This window comes from Cervus elaphus, chromosome 8 (genome assembly GCF_910594005.1).
Source record: "Cervus elaphus chromosome 8, mCerEla1.1, whole genome shotgun sequence".
Taxonomy (NCBI): Eukaryota; Metazoa; Chordata; class Mammalia; order Artiodactyla; family Cervidae; genus Cervus; species Cervus elaphus.
The window spans coordinates 53,877,495-53,895,766 of NC_057822.1; the positions used below are offsets into that span (position 1 = coordinate 53,877,495).

Genomic DNA, 18,272 nt, shown 5'->3' on the forward strand with positions numbered 1-18,272 from the left:
CTCCTAGCCCCACCCTAAACTTTCCAATAGGAGGGAAAGGCCTGTCTCTGTAGTCATCAGCAAGAGTGACAGTTCTGTCTCCACAGTCAGGGAACACCCAGGCCTCCCTGTCCCTCACCATCTTCAGGAGTTTGCCCAAGTTCATACAAAAAGTAAAATGAACCCTTATATACCTGTCCTAACTTCAATAATTATCAACATGTGAATGATATTGTTTCATCTATACCTACAGGACTATCTTGAAGCGAATTGCAGACATCCTATTATATCATCTGTAAATACCGCAGTATGTGTGCTAGTTATCAACTTAACACTGTGCAGCTCCAAACCCACCCTTCCTTGTTCCAGGGTGTGATCCTGAAGCTGCTGAGTCACTTCAGTCGTGTCCGACTCTGTGCGACCCCATAGACGTCAGCCCACCAGGCTTCCCCGTCCCTCGGATTCTCTAGGCAAGAACACTGGAGTGGGTTGCCATTTCCTTTTCCAATGCGTGAAAGTGAAAAGTGAAAGTGAAAGTGAAGTCGTGTCTGACTCTTAGCGACCCCATGGACTGCAGCCTACCAGGCTCCTCCATCCACGGGATTTTCCAGGCAAGAGTACTGGAGTGGGGTGCCATTGCCTTCTCCGGATCCTGAAGCTAGACCCTAGAAATATTTCTCTTTTGGCAAGATGTTAAGCTTTGTCATTAGAGGACATCAGAGAGACACTGGAAGAGGAAGGGGCATCTCTTCCAGCTTCTACTGCGTTCTCCACGCTTATCTGTGGTCGAGGGCAACCAAGCTCAGGAGCTTAGCGGGGCACTCACCTCCCGTTGGGTTTCAGGGGCACTCAGCTCCCGTTGGGTTTCAGCAGCGCCCGAATGGGTGGCTTCCTGATGAGTTCTGCTGGTATGTTGGCCAATCTCCGGTGAGGCTCACAGGTGAGCAGCTGTGAGACCAAATATTCTCATGATTTCATGTGTATGTGTGTGTGTATACACTACATATAAAACATTTCCATGATTCTAAAATTATAGTCACAAAATATATTAGTGAAGTTTCATTTGTGTCCCCTTCCTTTTTCTTTAAGAAGTAATTTTTTATTGCCAATTCTTCCATTTAAAAAAATTAAAGCAAAAATATTCACATTCCCCTTCCCTAAAAAAGTAGCACATATATGGACTATTTTGTACTTTGCTTTTTTCCCCACTCAAAAACATATCCTGAAAGTCACTTCATAAATGTAGAGATACTTCTAGTGCAGTTGCTTAGTACTCCCTGAGTGAACACACTGTACTGTATTCAACCATTCTTGAACTGGTGGACATCTGAGTGGTCCCGTCTTTTGCTATCATAGGCAATGCTTCAGGGAACATGTCTTTTCATTTGTCAGAGTATCTTTAGAATAGTATCAGTTAGCTTTTGCTATCTATAGCACATTACCTCAAAACTTGGTGGTGTAAAGCAACCTCATATATTAGCTCAGCATTCTGTAGGTCAGTGATTTTTGCAGAGTTCAGCATGTGACTGACAGTTGACTTCAGTCACATGTTCCCACTCATGTGACTAAAGTCAGCTGTCATCTCAGTTGGAACTGGATAATCCAAGGTAGAGTCATTCACATGGCAGGAGGTTGGTCGGCTGTCAACCAAGATGCCAAGAGTGGCCTCTCACCACCCAGTAGGCTAGCTAGCACTCGTTTATACGTTCTTGTGCCAATCTCAGGGTTCCAGGCACATTAAGAGAAACAAGCCCCAGTGCACGAGTACTTCTCAATCTTCTGTTTGCATTAACTTTGCTACTGTCCCAGGGTACTCAGACAAGCCCACTGTTTGGGGAAGAGAGTGACCACCCAAAGATATGCGTACAGGCAGAAGTATTCTAGAAGTCATTTACAATCCACCAAAAGGACAGATCCCCAGGGACTAGGATGTTGGGTCACAGGGCAAATTCCAATGTAAAACTTCCAGTTCTCCCTACCCCTAACTCTAGGGATTAGACCATTTGTGTTCCCTCCCACTAGGAGTGCAGTGCTTGTTTCTTGGTGTCAACAATTTTCAAACTTTTATATTTTTGTTGATCTAAAAGCGAGTGATGGATCTCAGTGGCAATTTAACTTACATCTCCCAATATAAATGAGATTGAGCATTCTTCGCGTATGCTTAGGAACCATTTGAATTTTTTGTGAACTGTCTATATTTCTTGTCCATTTCTTTCATAGTAATTGGTCATCTCTACTTTTACAAGCTTTTTATATATTAGGACTTTTAGACCTTTATCAGTGATATAAATTAAAATATTTTTCCCAATTTGTCTTCATGGTTTTGTTTTTTTAAACCATGTTTCTGGATTTTGAGTCATTGTTGGAATAACTTTTCTCCATCTCCAAATAATGAGAGGATTCACCCATGTTGTTCTATATTTGTGTTTTGAGAGGGGATCTAATTATGCATTTCCTTATCAAGATACCACCTTTGTTGTAGATTAAATTTCTTTAATTGGGTGTGTATTCGGTTGACATTTAAAGAATGACTAATTCCAAGTGAAAATATGACTTAGTCAAATTCTGCATTCTTGTTCTCCATCTCAGCCTCTATCTATAGCTGAATTTACACTCCCTTTTAAAACTCACACCCCAACTCCTGTCCACACTGCCCAGTGAGTCAGCAGGGGCCTCCCAGTTTCCATATTACTGGGGTAGTTGAAAGTATAAATTCCTGATTGTATGATCTCAGGCAAACTGCTCAACCCTCCTAAATCTTAGTCACTTTTATCTTTAAGCTGTGAGGATAAGAAAACCTTCACGGGGTCATTTAATAGATCAATGAGATAATGTAGGGAACTCATGCCCATAGTAAGGGTGCAATAAATTATGGGTACCCATTAAAGAAGTGGAGAGACCAAGTAATAGAAAAAGGCAAGTACCTAAGACTGAGAAATGTGGGCTTAATGCAGAAAAAACTTTGTTGGCAGTGATTACTATGTGTGTATACATGTGTACATAAATTGAGAAAGAACACACAATAGTGTTTTCTTCAGTGTGTTTCACTTGGGGATGCTTCCCTATAATCTGAGAATGGCGGGCCTCTGCTTGGCAAGGAACTTTCACACACCGAGTATCCCAGCTTTGAAGCCAAATGATGGAAAGAAAAGGCAAAACCGTTAAGCAGAAGACACTTCTGGTCAGCTCATGCCTTAAGAAATCAGTTTTAGACTCAAGATCTGCTAAACAGCTGAGCATTAGACCTGCAAACACTGAAGTTCCAGTGTGTCTCTTCTACTCCTGACACTGCATCCCAGAGGACTTCATATCATATCCTACCAGAGGCTCCCCCTAATCCCTGACAGAGCTGCTCTCGGCAGTGGTGTGTGCCAGGTAACCAACTCCTTTCAGTCACATTCGTAGGACTGCACTGCTCAGCTGGTCTTCATTCCAGCAGTTTCTGCCCCAAGAGTCTAGGGTGTCAGATGTAAATGTTGAGGGGGAAAAAATAGATGCTAGTAGGGGCAGAGCTGGAGCTAAACTGAAACAAGGAGAGACTCTCAAAAATACCAAGGTCATGGAATTACACTTGTGAGGTGTGTGAGGGTGCTGGGCTTGGTTGTACTCTGGCATGGTTGAAACTGGAATTATGTAACTCAGTGAGGCAATTTAGAGCTGCCCTTGGTACATGGGAAACTGTTAGCTTTAAGCTGAGTGGTTTTTAAAATATCAGAAAAGTGACTGCCACTGGGTCTGTGGGGATAAGGAATTCACTTGGGAAGCTACATGAGAGAACATTCTGGAATGATGACAATGTTCTGTGTCTCCACAGGGGTTGGAGTTACACAGGTGGCATAGGCATTCATTAAAGCTCACAAATGTACACCTGAGATTTGTGCGTTTCTTTGTAAATTTTACACTAAAAATCCACCTTGAATTCCATTAATGAACACATATGCCAAAATAGTGAAATATTGTTCATTGATGTCTGTGGTTTAGTTGAAATGTATTAAAAAGACTAATGAATAGAATAGGATGAATAGATGGAATAAAAACAAGCAGTCAGATAGTAATGGTAATATCTCACTGGCAAGTACACGTGTCTACAACTCTTTCAACACATTTGAAATTTTTCATAATAGAATGTTGGGGAAAGTTACCTAATGCTTTATCAGAAGCAAACCGGCAAACTCTGGGTATACAGCAACACTGAGGGTGTCATTGGAAATAGAGAATCCCTTCCAATACCCTCTGTTTTCCCCTTGGTCACTGACTTTCTCCCTGACACAAACCCTGGCCCACACATTCTTCTTCCCCTGCACTTTCATAGTCACGCCTTCACCCTCTGGGAAAGGATGAATGGAAAAAAACAGTGCAAGGTACTCAGCTATTGGACAGATTTTGTGATGAAGACTCAATCCAGCAACTGTCATGGTAAATTCTCAGCATAGTACTTTTCTGCATCCAGAACTCTAAAAGCTTGTTTTAAAAAGGAACCTAATTGCAATTATAAAAACTGCTTAATATTCCAGATATTATAGAAAAGGTTGTCTCCTAATAATGGCATGGAGAAATGACCAGTATTTGCCTCTTATTTCCATTGCTCATGGGGAAAAAAACATAACACTTGTTGAGCTCTAGATATGGAACAGATGTTTTGCATACATTGGCTCACACAGTTCTCATCTGTCAGTATATAGATAGCCTCCAATTTCTCTTTTTACAATGAAGTTCATGACCATAGAGCCAGAAAATAGATCTAGGTCTCAAACCAAGATCTCCTCAGCTCAAACTATGTTCTTTTCACCAAAGCACACTGTCTCTGGCAATTAAAATAGGTTATGTTCTGCAAAGCTAACGTAACTCCAAGGACAGCAGTCACTTGGCCAGGATTTGACAAAATATCGTTAGTAAAGGAATAAAATTTATAAGAGCAGTTTCGTGTTCTACTTCCAACTGTTTTCACCAAACCACTGCCCACCCAAAGGTATTTTTAACAATTTACACTTCCCACCAGTATTATTGATATATATAACAAGAGTACAAAACTTGGCAAAAATTCCCATATTTTCTGACCCTTCAGGGAGCTATACAGGATTTAATAAAGCTGTTTAATTGAAAGGAATCTACTTTTGATGTCCATGTTGCTTGTTCATCAATTATAAACATATTGCTCAATTTCTCCTTATTGATCTTCCACACATGCTTAAACATCAAAAAAACTCCCATCTGATGGAATAATGGCAACTTTCTCCCACTTTAAGCCAGATTCCTAAATTACTGAAACAATTTAGTAACCATCCAGTAGATGGCACTAATTATGCTGACTACCCTGTTTTTATTGGTTTTCTATCTTAGTCTTAAGTCAAAGGTCTTACTCAGCTTCCTGTTAGGGTTATAAATATTTGAATCAAGACTAGCCCCACCAGGCAGTCAAACTATGCCTTGCTTATTACTCATTTATGAAAACTATTTATGATACCTGCCCCTCTGTAGAACAGGATTGAGGTCAATGAGGGTAGGTTCTGGAGGTATTCTCAGCAAAGTTTATCAGGCCTCCAATTCCACTACTTTTCAATTTGGCCAGCCTCTCTACACAATAAAAGGAATTGAGGAATGCTTTGGGAGACAGGAGGAAGGCAGATGGCTGCTGCAAACAGGCTTGCTGAAATAAGCAATGATAAAATCTATTTTAATTCTTTTTAACAGAAAACTAACGTTTGAAAAGGGATATTTTCACTTTGATCAATATAGGTCCAGAGGAAGCCACGCAATTCCACTATGGATGACCTGACCCTAAGATACTCTATTTGAACCTAATTCAAAACTCAAGCGTGCTAACAGAGGCTGTACTCAAACTCTACCCTGCTTGGAATCACCCTGCCTTACCCATCAATTCTGACTTTTGGAGGCGTATATGTCTAAGTACTATTTTTTATAATCTAGAACCTTGATATATTCTAACCTCACAAAAATAAACTGGTATGTGCATGTGTATATGCATATATTTCATATGCATATATTTCAAGATAAAGTTATTTCTGTGTTAATATCAAGGGCAGGAGACAAAAGTCTTCAGGGACTTTGTTTCAAGTGCAGCTCTCTTCAACCTACACTTACACATTCTTCTGGTGGAGCAGAGAAATAATCCATACACCTAACAAGTTCCTGGGGAAAATCTCATATAGGTTTATAAACCATTCTTTGAGAGTTTTATGCGGTATCAATACGTGGACAAAGAAACTGGACTCTTTATGTCCAGAAGTATAAATATTGTTGGCATGAAACAAAAATGTACTCAAATTTTGGTTAAAAATGGTTCAAGATCTTATTTTTAAAGACATGTGTTACTTATCAAGGCTTTGAAAAAGACAAATGGAATGTCTACTAGTCAAAACTTGTTAAAATGCTCGTTTTCTCTTCATCATACTGATGATCTCAGTGGTAAACAGCTCTTAGGACCTAATGTTCTTAATGAGGAAACATACTACATAAATGGCTTGTCAGATGGTCTGGACTTGATTCTCTCATCTGTGATCAGTGTTTTAAGAAACATCATTATACACTTTTAGCTCAGAAACCTGGAGTACTCTGGTCACAGCATTGGAACAAATTCTGGTGCATCCCTAATAAAGCAAACCTGAAGAGATTTGGAAAAAAACTTGAACACATCTGGAAAGTTTTTCTAGTTTCACAACATACCACTCAGGATAGTGCTGTTTTCCCAAGGTCACAATTAGGTTTCCTCAAAAGCATACCTCAACTGTTGGTCATCATGGCTACTTTGTGAAATGTGGGGCTGTTTACCCTAACATCTATTTAATAACTGGCTGGAACCTCAATACACAGATTGTCACTATGACCAAGTATTATCTGCTTTTACTTATCATTAATCCTGTACCAGAGAACAACTGTGATTCTCTTCTACTAGAAATGTTCACTTCCATTGGATAGGGGATAAAACGAATTAACAGAAGGAAAAGTATATTAAAAAAAAACAGCATCATAGCAAAAGCTACCCCAAAAACAAGTCTAGAGGAAAGAACAGAGTTTGGTGTGAAAAAGTCTTATGTTAAAACTGCTTTTCACGTGGTTTTCTTGTTTGTTGTTTATAGAACATTTGTGAATACATTAAAGTCTCTTTAAGTCACAGCAGCCTACAATTGGAACAACCTCTTATTATGGTACATTATAATGGTATTATTAAGGTATAAGAAAGGAAGGCATGTCAGTAACTAAATTGGAATGTCAGATCCACATTCCAGAACTTCTACTGTGTCTTAAGACTGATGTAAAATACTCTCAAATTTGTACCTTCTGAGAAAACTTTCTAGGGCCAGTTAATCACCTTCTGATTACAAGTTCTTTATAGATCATTGATTTTACTAAACTTGCATCTATTTGTTTTTAGTATCATTGCCTTGGAGTTATTACTCAATCCAGCAAATTAAACATTCTCTTAAAATGTTGAAAGATAAAACTACAAGTGACAAATACTCACTTCTCAGTGATACAATTATTTAGGTGAGCCTCAAGTTAAACTGTCCTCAAATTTAAAATGCAATTACTAAAACTACAGGAACCAAGCAAAAATGAGTTGGTGTAAATGTCCATGGGAAAGCATACTGCAGGCTTCACTAATACGCATCACCACCTTGTTTCATGGGCTCCATGTTTCCAAGTCTGTATTGTAGTAACCCCTCAAAGAACCTGCCCAGAGAGAAGGGGCCACCTGCCTAATGAGACTTCAATCCACTTCAATCCACTTCAGAACTGACTTATAAAAATAAAGTGGGACCCAAACCCAGTAGTGTGTATTTCTGTACCAAATGGCCTTTGTTTTCAGTAGGTGTTTAAACTTATGAAGTTGTTAGCTGAAAGCGCCAGGAAGGAGGAAAGGTAGGAAACTTTCTTCCTCTTAACTTCTTGATGAGTACTGTCCAAGCAGGCTGAGAAGGCAAATATTCATTATGAATTGTAACTCACTTTGCTTTGGTTTTGGAGGCTTCCCTTAAGAAAAAAGAAATTTGTTAATAAATGATTAAAAAAAAACCCACAGAACAGCAAGGTTAAATTATTGAGGCAAACATCAATCACAAAAGTAAAATGTAAGGTCTTTCTCTACTTAATCTCAACACATTAAAGGGTAACAATACCTCCACACCTAACTCCTGCATTTTTTTCTATTCTTGAGGTACGATTAGACAACAAACATTTGACTGCTTATTAGGAGCCAGAAATCATTCTAATCATTCACATGGAAAAATCTTAAATAACTCTAAAGGAGTAATATCACTTACTTATTTTTATAGTTATGGAACCTAAGGCTTACAGAGGTTTTAAGTGAACAGCTTGTCCAATACCACAGGTGAAGAGAATCAGGCCAGGATTAGCATCTCAGCAAGCCAATACCTGATTATTTTTTTTAAAACTCTAAAATTCTTTCTTTCAAAATCACTTTTAATACTAATCTCCCACAAATAATTCAGTCTTAGGGCTCCTACCCTTACTTAAAAGATTTTTTAAAAAAAACCAAAAAACTACTAATTTGCATTTTTTTTTAACTTCAAACATTTGTAATTTTGTGAACATCTTGAAAAAATACTAGTTACAAAACCAAATGAACTATAATAATCAGTATGTGAATAAAGGGAAAACTTATTTCTGTAACATATAATCCCCAGTTACTTAAGCACCATAAAGAAACTTCCCGAGCTTACTCATTACTTCATTCACCCCTTGACACTACCGACACAGTGCCTGATGTGTGGCAGTTAGAAACTGGATTAGAGCAAGTAAATATCTGGCGCAGATTTTTATATTCAAATGCCACCGCACTGTCAGAAAACAAAGCCTACTTAAACTACTTTGCTATTTGAGGTGGGAGAAAAAAGACAAGTGACAAATACAGAGCTAAGCAGTCACCCAGGCTGAAGTCATGACTACAGTCACAGAAAAAAAAAAAAAAAAAAGTACTGGCTCTCCACTGTAAACCATGAAAAGAGCAAAAATAAGGTAGGTCTGTTAACATTAATGCAAATTTTATTCAAGAGATAATTTTGAAGAGTTTAATTCTAACAAAGGAAAAATTTTCCAGTTATCCACCCTACAGTGAAAAGTGGAACTGGACACCATTTAACATCACATGAGTAACCTTTATATTTCTCAATAAAGCTGTATTTGCTTCCTTGGGAGAGCCATTTCTTAACTTCCGCTGATAAGGCTTTGTGAATTGTGTTCAGAAACTTTGACAATAAACACACACACACACACTCCCTTCAAATAAGTAAGTACCTAGGATTTTCACTCCAGGCTGATTTTCTGCAAATACCCAGGACCCTGTAAGATTGAATATAAATTCAATTTGAATTGCCTTCACTATTATATTTATCTACCATAATTTGTAAAAATTAGATCAATGTTTATTATGACTTCGTAACTCCCTCAAATTAAACTTTAATATTTGACACAGTAGTTTCAAAAAATAAACATTCAAGGCCTCGGGTTTAAATTTCCATTCAGTGTAACGCACAAAGCTGATAAATATTAATAGGACTACTTTAAAATAAATGTAGATTCCTTCTAAAAATTTGTCATAATACAGATCACATTGTGTTCCATAATTCTGATAAAGAATATGCTTTTCGGTAACAAAACAAGAGTTTAGGATGATTCAGTCCTTGGAAAATCTTAATGGCAGTCACTCAGTGAAGAAGTCAATCATTCCCTGGAGTCACATTCAAAAATTGCTGTTAACATTGACCAGATTTTTGTTTTTTTGGTGATTATTGCTTTAGTTGGCAATATCTGTATTTAAGACAAAAGAACGTCTCCCACTAAGCCTTATTTTAAATATTACAAAATTTATATAGAAGACAGACTCATAGAGGCTAAAATGCTGATGGCATAAGTAACTCACCCATGAAATGGGTGCAGGTTTTTTAGAGGATATCCAAAGATCTTTTTGCTCTAAAAATAAATGCCCCTATTCTTCAGAGTGTTCCCATTCTTCAATAGGAGACTCGAGCAGCTTAATAGTTCTTCTATAAAAAACAAACCACTCTTGTTAACAAACCAAAAACATAAAAAGAACAGATAAAGAACAGTTTTCACAGTTAACAATAAATAAAAGTGCATTAAGTGTTCAAGTAGGGCATATAGTTTAAAAACTACATGCGAGTATTTGGCAAAGGTCATCTTTTAAAGGCTCTCCGAGGGTCCCTGCCATTACTTATTGTGGTCATGACTGTTTGATTATTAGCTGTTCCTGGTAGCTGTGGATTTATAGGTCCCCGGCCATTGCTTCTACCAGCATATGAAAATTGGCATCCCCTCGCTTCTGGGCCAGTCTGAACCCCATTTCCTAAGAAAGAATATAAAAAAATCATCACCATTTTCAGACAGAATTACATCTACTTAAAGTTGTAACACATGCTATTAATGCTTATAAGAATATTATGGAAAACAAACACCTTTATTTGTAAACTACTGGAAAAAACTCAGTGTGAGTTCTAGGTTTTTCCAAATGTGTAATTACTTCAAATGTATTAACTTGATGCTTGTATCAATAAGGAGTGGGGGAAAAGAGCAACTTGGGCAACTAAATGAGAAGATAACAAAGTAGGAAAAAAGCAGATACTGTACTACCTGTATTGAGGGGAAAAGTACAAGCAATTGGCATTTGGTTCAAATAAGGTTAGTAATGTTTTGAGAGAGAGACTATAATTCTAACTTTCTAAAGAAAAAACAGCAAAGTGTCCCACAACATAACAATTATCAGAGCTGTGCCAAAGCACGTAGCCAACAGGTCACGTAAACTCCAGCCACACCATGCTGTGTGCTCAGTTGTGTCCAACTCAGCGACCCTACAGGCCTCAGTCCGCCAGGCTCCTCTGTCTATGGGGATTCTCTAGGCAGGAATAGTGGAGTAGGTTGCTACGCCCTTTCTCCAGGGAATCTTACCAACCCAGGGATTGAACCCAGGTCTCCTGCATTGCAGGTGGATTCTCTACCGTCTAAGCAGCCAGATAAGCCCTCAGCCACCCTAATGAATTCCAGTCACTAAAGACTTTTCCCTGTGTCTTTAAGAATAAAGGCTTCAAAAGACCTTTAACAAGGATATAATAGTCATTGACCTTTGAGGGTATTTGAGGGGTAAAGGCCAGCTATTAGCATATGAAAAACTAAGGTGAGCTATTAATCTGAGGATAAACTGCTTTCAGTACACAAAAATAACCAGTTATTCTGCATCTACTATAAATAATTACTATAGAAATTCTGTAAAAATCAACAAAAAATAGCATAATGCATCAACAAAACTTAATTTCTTAAGTCACTGTGTTCCCAGTAATTGGTCCAAATGTTTAAATATAGAATGTGCTCAATAAAAAAAAAAAAAAAAAAAAAGAATGTGCTCAATAAATTAGCTTAAGAGGGTATCTGTTTTTTCTAGAAAAATTAGTTGAGAATTCCCTCTTTCACAGTACTTTCCCTTTTAGTACTAATTTTTGCCTAAAGACAAGTTTTTTGCATTTAAGAGATTCCCTTAATTCTTATACCTGACCACAAATATGCCAAAAAAAAAATCTTACCCACTGGTCCAAATGTACCTGTACCCACATTGTTACTATTATTCATGGAATTATTCTTCTGTTCATTGTGTGCCTATTAAAAAAAAAAGTTTTCGCTTAATCAAATAAAGATTTAAAAATAAACATATAACATGTATCCATTCTTTTTTTTTTTAACTTTCAAGGTTTTTTAAAACAATTTTTAAAGTTTATTTGTAATCGGAGGATATTACTTTACAATGTGGTGTTGACTTCTGCTTGTACACCTCAAATCTGTGTGTGTGTCTGTGTCCCCTCCCTTCTGAGCCTCCCTCCCACCAGTCACCCCAGTCCCACCCCTCTAAGGCTGTCACAGAGGCCAGGCTGGTCCCTGGGTCAGGCAGCAGCTTCCCATTAACTGCTTTACACAAGATAATGTATATATGTTAATGCTACTTGCTCAATTTGTCCCACCCTCTCCTCCCCCCACTCTGTCCACCAGCCCATTTTCCTCGTTTTTGTCTCCATTCCTTCCCTGCAAATAGGTTCATCAGCACCATTTCAGATCCTATACAGACTCACAAAACACATAAAATGAAAATGACCTTTAAAAGATTCTTTTTAAAACTATCTCCATTATACTTAGGATATGAAGAGCTTGGCAACCTAGCCATAGAATTATATTACACAGTCAAATTAGCCTAATCATAAAAACAGACAACACATTTGGATTAATTACCCCTTTGTTCTGTTGTCCTCGATAATCTGGGTTAGGTTCACTGAAATTTGGCAATTCTGAATAAACCATACAAAATCTGAAAGACAATAAAGGACAATTTGAATGATTTCTGAAATAATCAACCTTTATATAGTATGCATAACTAACAGGAAGAAAGAACTTAGATGTCAATGAATTAAGCAAACAGCAACATGCTAACTAGCTCTATTCATTTACAACAAAACTTCCTAAAAGCTTTGTTTCATAAAAAAAAAAAAAAAAACTCAGATACTTGATTGTCTACAATGTCAGCAACATTCTATTTTGTATTTTAGTTCTAATTTTGTACTGCAGAAATTAAATGTCAAAGATCAAGGGCACAGGAACACATCTTTGTCCTGTTTTTCCACACAGGCTGACTGATGCCTCTGTATAGGGTTCCAGAGTGGTTTTTCCAGCAGTGGTGATGGATTTGCACTGATCCACTCACACACTCTCATCCACTCAGAGTCATTCTTTGATCAATCACTGTGAATCTGCAAAGATAATCATTCAAGGTTAAAAGTGGATTTTACAGGCATTAATAAAAGACAACTGGCTATCAAGAAAACAGTTTATCCCAAGACTTCTTATCAGCTGACTGTTGTGTATATTAATTAACATTACACATAAGCATTTTCTTAGCTCCTCAACCCATAAATTAGAATCAGTTTTGGTAACTCCTATACTGACCTCAACACAAAGTCACTATGCACTGAGTGACCTCCAGTGGTTCTTCATGTAACTGACCTCCATAATTATAAATACTGTACATGTGTGTGAAGGTTGTGTCAGAATCCTAATTCTTTCTGTAATACTGATGTTAAGACCTCTCATAGCACATTGCTCTAACATTACTCTAAATATGAACAAGAGTGAACTCTAATTTTCCTCCTAGCCAAAGCAGTGTTACCAGTTTATTATTTTTAAAAGCTAAAAAAACAAAAAAAAGCTCACAGATTGCTTAGTTTTCCCAAAGTATCTTATGCCTGCAGTGTAGAATACATTCTTCCTTTATTTGATTTCTGGTGCCATTTGTGGCTTCTCCCTTTAAATAACCTCTATTTTGATAGGCATTAAGTAGGTGTCTTAGGCATAAACCAAACAGAATGGACTTAATGGTTTGGTTCACTGCCTACACCATACTTTATGAGTCCCTCCCAAATGTCTAGGCCAGTGTGGAGACCGAACTACCTTTACACTCCTAGAGAGGATGGTTCCTCAAAGTCAAGGTGGAGATAACCAGGGAAGCTCACACTGTGGCAGCCTGTACAGTATCTAGACTAGATAAATACAGGACTTCAACTGTCACTGCTTCAAATCCTTTTATATACGGGTACATATTCACCCATAAACCGAGAAAAAGAAAAATTAAACTTACTGCCTAAAACTAACACTCAGCTTTTTAAATGAAAATTCACTAGATGACAGAGTTTACTTCAAATGGTACTTGTGACGCCTGAAAGATATACGTTCCCAAAGCCAACAGAAATGGTCCCACAGGGGATCGTCTCAAGTTCAGCTTCTCAATGCTCTCTGCCAGGAAACAGTGACATTCTCAACCACAGGGAACAGTAATAATAGCTGTTAAACCAGCACATACATGGAGTTAGGCTGCTGGAAGCACTCGGTTTACCAGTCAAAAAAGGTCAAGGAAGAGGTGCATACTTTACACCTACCAGTTATTCTGTTGATATTCTTTGTAATTTATTCAATTATATGAAACATATTTTAATACTTACTCCCCAATTTTCTGAAGTTCTCCACCCCTTCCAGTATAAAGTGTCAGACATCCTTTCCACATGGATGCATACCTAGAAAGAAAAGAAACATCAGTTCTGCGGAAATATGTATATTTCCTTCAACTTAGATAAATTTTTATACTGTAATTTTTGTACTGGTGTGCAGGTGGGGCTCAAGCCCTGTGTCTGCCATTGATTAACTTGCTACTTACTAAATAATAATGTGAACAAAAATCTACTGCCAAATTTTGATATAATTAAACAATAACTAACCCTAGAAAATAGACGTCTTTTTGCAAAGGAAGCATTATTATACTCCAAAGATCACATCTTTGGTCAATTAACAAAGGGAGAACTTTCAAACTGCAGAGACTTAGGCAGAAATTACTTTGTTCAATCACAGGACATATAAAATCTACACCCCAGTGTTTAACTTTACACTTACGTAATTGGTCTACCAGATATTGGTAAAATAGTTCTTCCTTTGCCTCTATAAAACACATGCTAGTATGTGTTATTCCTAAGTTACTAAAAATTTAGTAAATTTAATCAAGGAAGGGGCTAAAAAACTAAGATCATAATCTTACGCTGATTTGCTTTTCCAAATTCCCTATTGTTTTGCAACAACCTCTGAACATTTAAACAATTCTGAATTCAGATAGTATCATTATATAAAATAATCCTATACACAAATCTATGAAAAATATGTTAGTATTATAAAATAAGCCCAAGGCTTGGTTCTTTGTACAACTAAGTTTCATGATTTAGAAAGATAAATTATAACCAAGCATTATTTAAGTACAGTGATGGTTTATCTTTTAATACAAGTTAATAAAATTCTTCTAGTCTCACATTATGTATTTCTCTTCATTTAGTAAATGTTATTTATTAAAGATTCCATTCATCACTTTGTTACACAAAAAAGTGACTGAAACGGTGCACTAATATCTTCTCTTATTTAAGTAAAAATTAACACCTATTTTGAGAGAAAATTTGGTTAACTGCAACTAAAACATTTAACTTTCACTTATTTCAGGAATGAGATCAATGTTTGCAGGATCTTCTGATATGTGTGCCAATATTCAAATTACCATTATTGAGATGTATACCTTTCTTCAAAAGCTTCTGTTGTTAGATTCAACAAGAACTTAAGGGACTTACAAATGGGCCAGACTCCACGGGATGTTACTTTAGTAAGTAAGGTATGCGTGCTAAGTTACTTTAGTTGTGTCCGACTCTGTGACCCCATGGACTTTAGTCCACCAGGCTCCTCTTTTCATGGGATTCTCCCCCCGGCAGGAATACTGGAGTGGGTTGCTATCTCTTTCTCTAGGAGATCTTCCCAACCCAGGGACTGAACCCATGTGTCTTAATGTCTCCTGCACTAACAGGCAGGTTCTTTACCACTAGCGCCACCTGGGATTCCCACTTTAGAGAAATGTTGAGAAAACATAGTAACTTCAACATTAAACAGAAGTTAGAAAATAGTAGATCTCTTTGGTTTTCAATGTTCCTTTACACTGTACTCCTAGGTAACTATACTCCTTAAGATCCTGGAGATCCTACTTGGCTACTTAGTTTTTCCAGTTTTTTTGATGGACACATCTATGTATTTTCTGTGACTACAAAATATGTGATAATCAAAATGAGAAGCTGTTTACAGTGTATAAAATAACTTCTAATCACTGGATGAGATACTTTGGCAGTCAAAAAACTTTAATTATGCTAATTTTCACCCTACCCTCTCTGGCAGAAATTCTCTTTTGTTCAAGTTAAAAATGTGGAAGTTTAAAAGACTTAACCAGTGTCATAATGAGTCACAGTGTATGAGAAAAAAATGTCTAAGTTCTGACTCTCACTTCCTTCTTTGATGATACTCTGCCTCACTTCCTGAAGGTGCTGTAAGACCTGTAAGATACTATCAAAGGGCTCTTAAGTTCCTACTTTCAGGGTGATCCAACACTTTTCTGAGATTCTATTCACTTTAGCTTAGTGTTAGCTTCATCAGTCTCCACCCACTTTTCCTACAGTTTTGACCAATGTCAAACTTACAGAATTTATAATTCTGTAAACCAAAAAGGTTCCAAAATCTAAAGATCCTTCTCTAGCATTTTATCTTCCTAAGTTAAAATCTTGGTAAATGCAGTCTAACTACTAACCTCCCCCACTCCCCCCCCAAAAGAAATACTATTTTTAAAAGCCAATCTGCCAACTAACTCTTTTGGACAGAGGTATCATAGATATCTTTCTGTCAAACATTTTCTGCACAACATTCTGGTTTTTGTGCAACACTGACCTTACAATAGTAGGCAAAAGGAATCATTTTCAAGAATGTACCTTCCAGATATTGTAAACTTTCTTTCAACTTTTACATCCTTTTACAAATTTGACACACTACAAAACTGGCTAAATTCTCCAGCTACAATCTCAACTTAAGTACACACGGTCTAAATGTGTATACAAATAAAATACGGGTAGGACTTCAAAAGTTATTAAAAGGAGGAAAAGTTGGAGAAATAAAGTGACAACTACATTATATAGTTAATGAAAAAAGATTAAGCATTAACTGTCAGTTTTAATCTACTTAAAAGACTGAATAATTCTAGAGTGGTATTTAAAAATCTACCTAATTTGTAAACAAGGTGTGGCTATTTAGATTCCCAGCTGAAACTTTTTAAAGGCAAAAGTGTTACATCCCAACGCTGTCCACCATCTCAGGTTAACATCGATGGGTCTCAAAAATCCTCGGAGTGGCCCACAGAAAACCCTAAACTTTAACCAGAACTTGCCAAGGTGCCGGGCGTCAGTCAATTCGGATTCTGCAGACTCCTACTTTGGAGGCGCACTCATTCCCCAACCCTTTTAAGCACACCTACCCTCTGGTCAACCGAATAATATCCCCTGGCTGTATAAGACCTCCGATTTCATCCCACACGGAAATAGTGATGCTGCCAGTTTTATCTGCTACTTTGCATGATCTCACTTCATGGCCGTCTTTGGTTTTGGTCACGCGTCCTGTGAAGATTTAAAAATCAAAAGGGGGAGGGGTGTATTAGATAATGAGGACTTCCAAAAAGCTAACTCCTCCTCCAGGATCAAACTGCACCTGAAAGGTGGGAAGAGGCCGAGCCTCGGGTTCTCGCCGCAGGCGGGCTACCGAGCCGGCGGGGGCCCACGGGGCCACGTGGATGGGGGAGGGGAGAGGCGAGAGAGGAGAGGGGGAGGGGAGCCCCCGGCTCGCAGCTGCGGTGCCCTTCCCTCCAGTCCCGGGACGCACAGAGCGGCGGGGCGGGCTGCGGACCCCACTTACCTATCTCCAGGACAATAAAGACGACATTTAAGTTTTTCAGTCCGGGCTTAATATCTTTTATAAAAAGAGGGGGGTCCCTGACCCCGTTCATATTGAGGCAGGTGCGGCTACGCTGCGGAGACTCGGGTGGGGAGGGAGCCGGACAAAGCTTCCCACCCACCCCGGGCCAGGGGCGAGGGCGGAGGGGCGACCTTGGGCGGGGGTGGCGAGAGAAGGGGCAGAAAGAGGTGAGTCAGGGACCGAGGAAACCAGTCCAGACGGCACTGAGCCTAAAAAAGGGGAAGAAAAAAAAAAAAGCGCTCACAAGTTTAAAAGAAAAAAAGACGAACCACTCCGCACACCAACCCCGCTCCCAACGGGGCGACAGGAAGGCAAGCGTGAGAACTGCCCCCTTCTTTGGATAAAAGGAAGAAAAAAAGGCAGCAAGAGGACGCCTCTGTCCTGAGTCCCGCTGACACATAGACACGGGCGCGTGCCCTGTCCGTCCCGGACTCCAGGGAGGGCTGGGCTGTGACAGCGAACCCGGAGCAGAGACCGAGTCACTACACACGCAGCGCCCCAAACACCGACTGCGGAACGCGCCCGCGCGCCGGCAGGACCCTCGGGTCGCCCCGCCCCTTGTGACGTCACACGGCGTCGGCACGCCCGACGACCCGCCCTCCAGGCTCCGGGGAAGGGAAGCCAGGGAGCAGAAACCATCTAGCGACGCGCGCGCAGCTTCCCGGGCTCCTCCCTCGTTCTTCCCAGCGCTGTGAGCGCGGGCCCCGCCCCCTCAGCCATCCAATCGGCTCTCGGCCTCACCCCACCCTCCTCGCGCTTCCGCCGTCGCTACGTAGCGTCAGTTTTACCCATCCGCGTCTGCCTTCGTCGGGTTACTGCCGCTGGCTGTGGAACTTCTGCGCTTACTTGCATTTTTTTCCCCCTCAGAGTTCAGTCTTCCACCCCCACTGTTT

General features: G+C 39.1%; 1 protein-coding gene across 5 annotated transcripts; it reads right to left on the reverse strand.

Moving 5' to 3' along the window:
* Positions 1–2,704: 2,704 nt before the first annotated feature.
* On the reverse strand, positions 2,705–17,912 carry NABP1 (nucleic acid binding protein 1). Of its 5 annotated transcripts, XR_006342439.1 has the most exons (8): positions 17,320–17,912; positions 16,886–17,024; positions 14,010–14,081; positions 12,250–12,325; positions 11,553–11,625; positions 9,881–10,324; positions 9,256–9,300; positions 2,705–7,971 (listed from the first exon to the last, which is right to left on the reverse strand). XR_006342439.1 is itself a non-coding variant. In XM_043910532.1 (6 exons), the coding sequence occupies exons 1-6, from the start codon at positions 17,408–17,410 to the stop codon at positions 10,155–10,157; spliced, it is 621 nt and encodes a 206-aa protein (XP_043766467.1). In that variant the 5' UTR covers positions 17,411–17,912; the 3' UTR covers positions 8,978–10,154. The 5 variants fall into 5 exon arrangements, 2 of the variants coding, with proteins under 2 accessions (XP_043766467.1, XP_043766468.1); XR_006342440.1 differs by lacking the exon at positions 9,256–9,300; XR_006342438.1 differs by lacking the exon at positions 2,705–7,971 and having other exon boundaries at positions 8,978–9,300.
* Between the last annotated feature and the right edge of the window lie 360 nt (positions 17,913–18,272).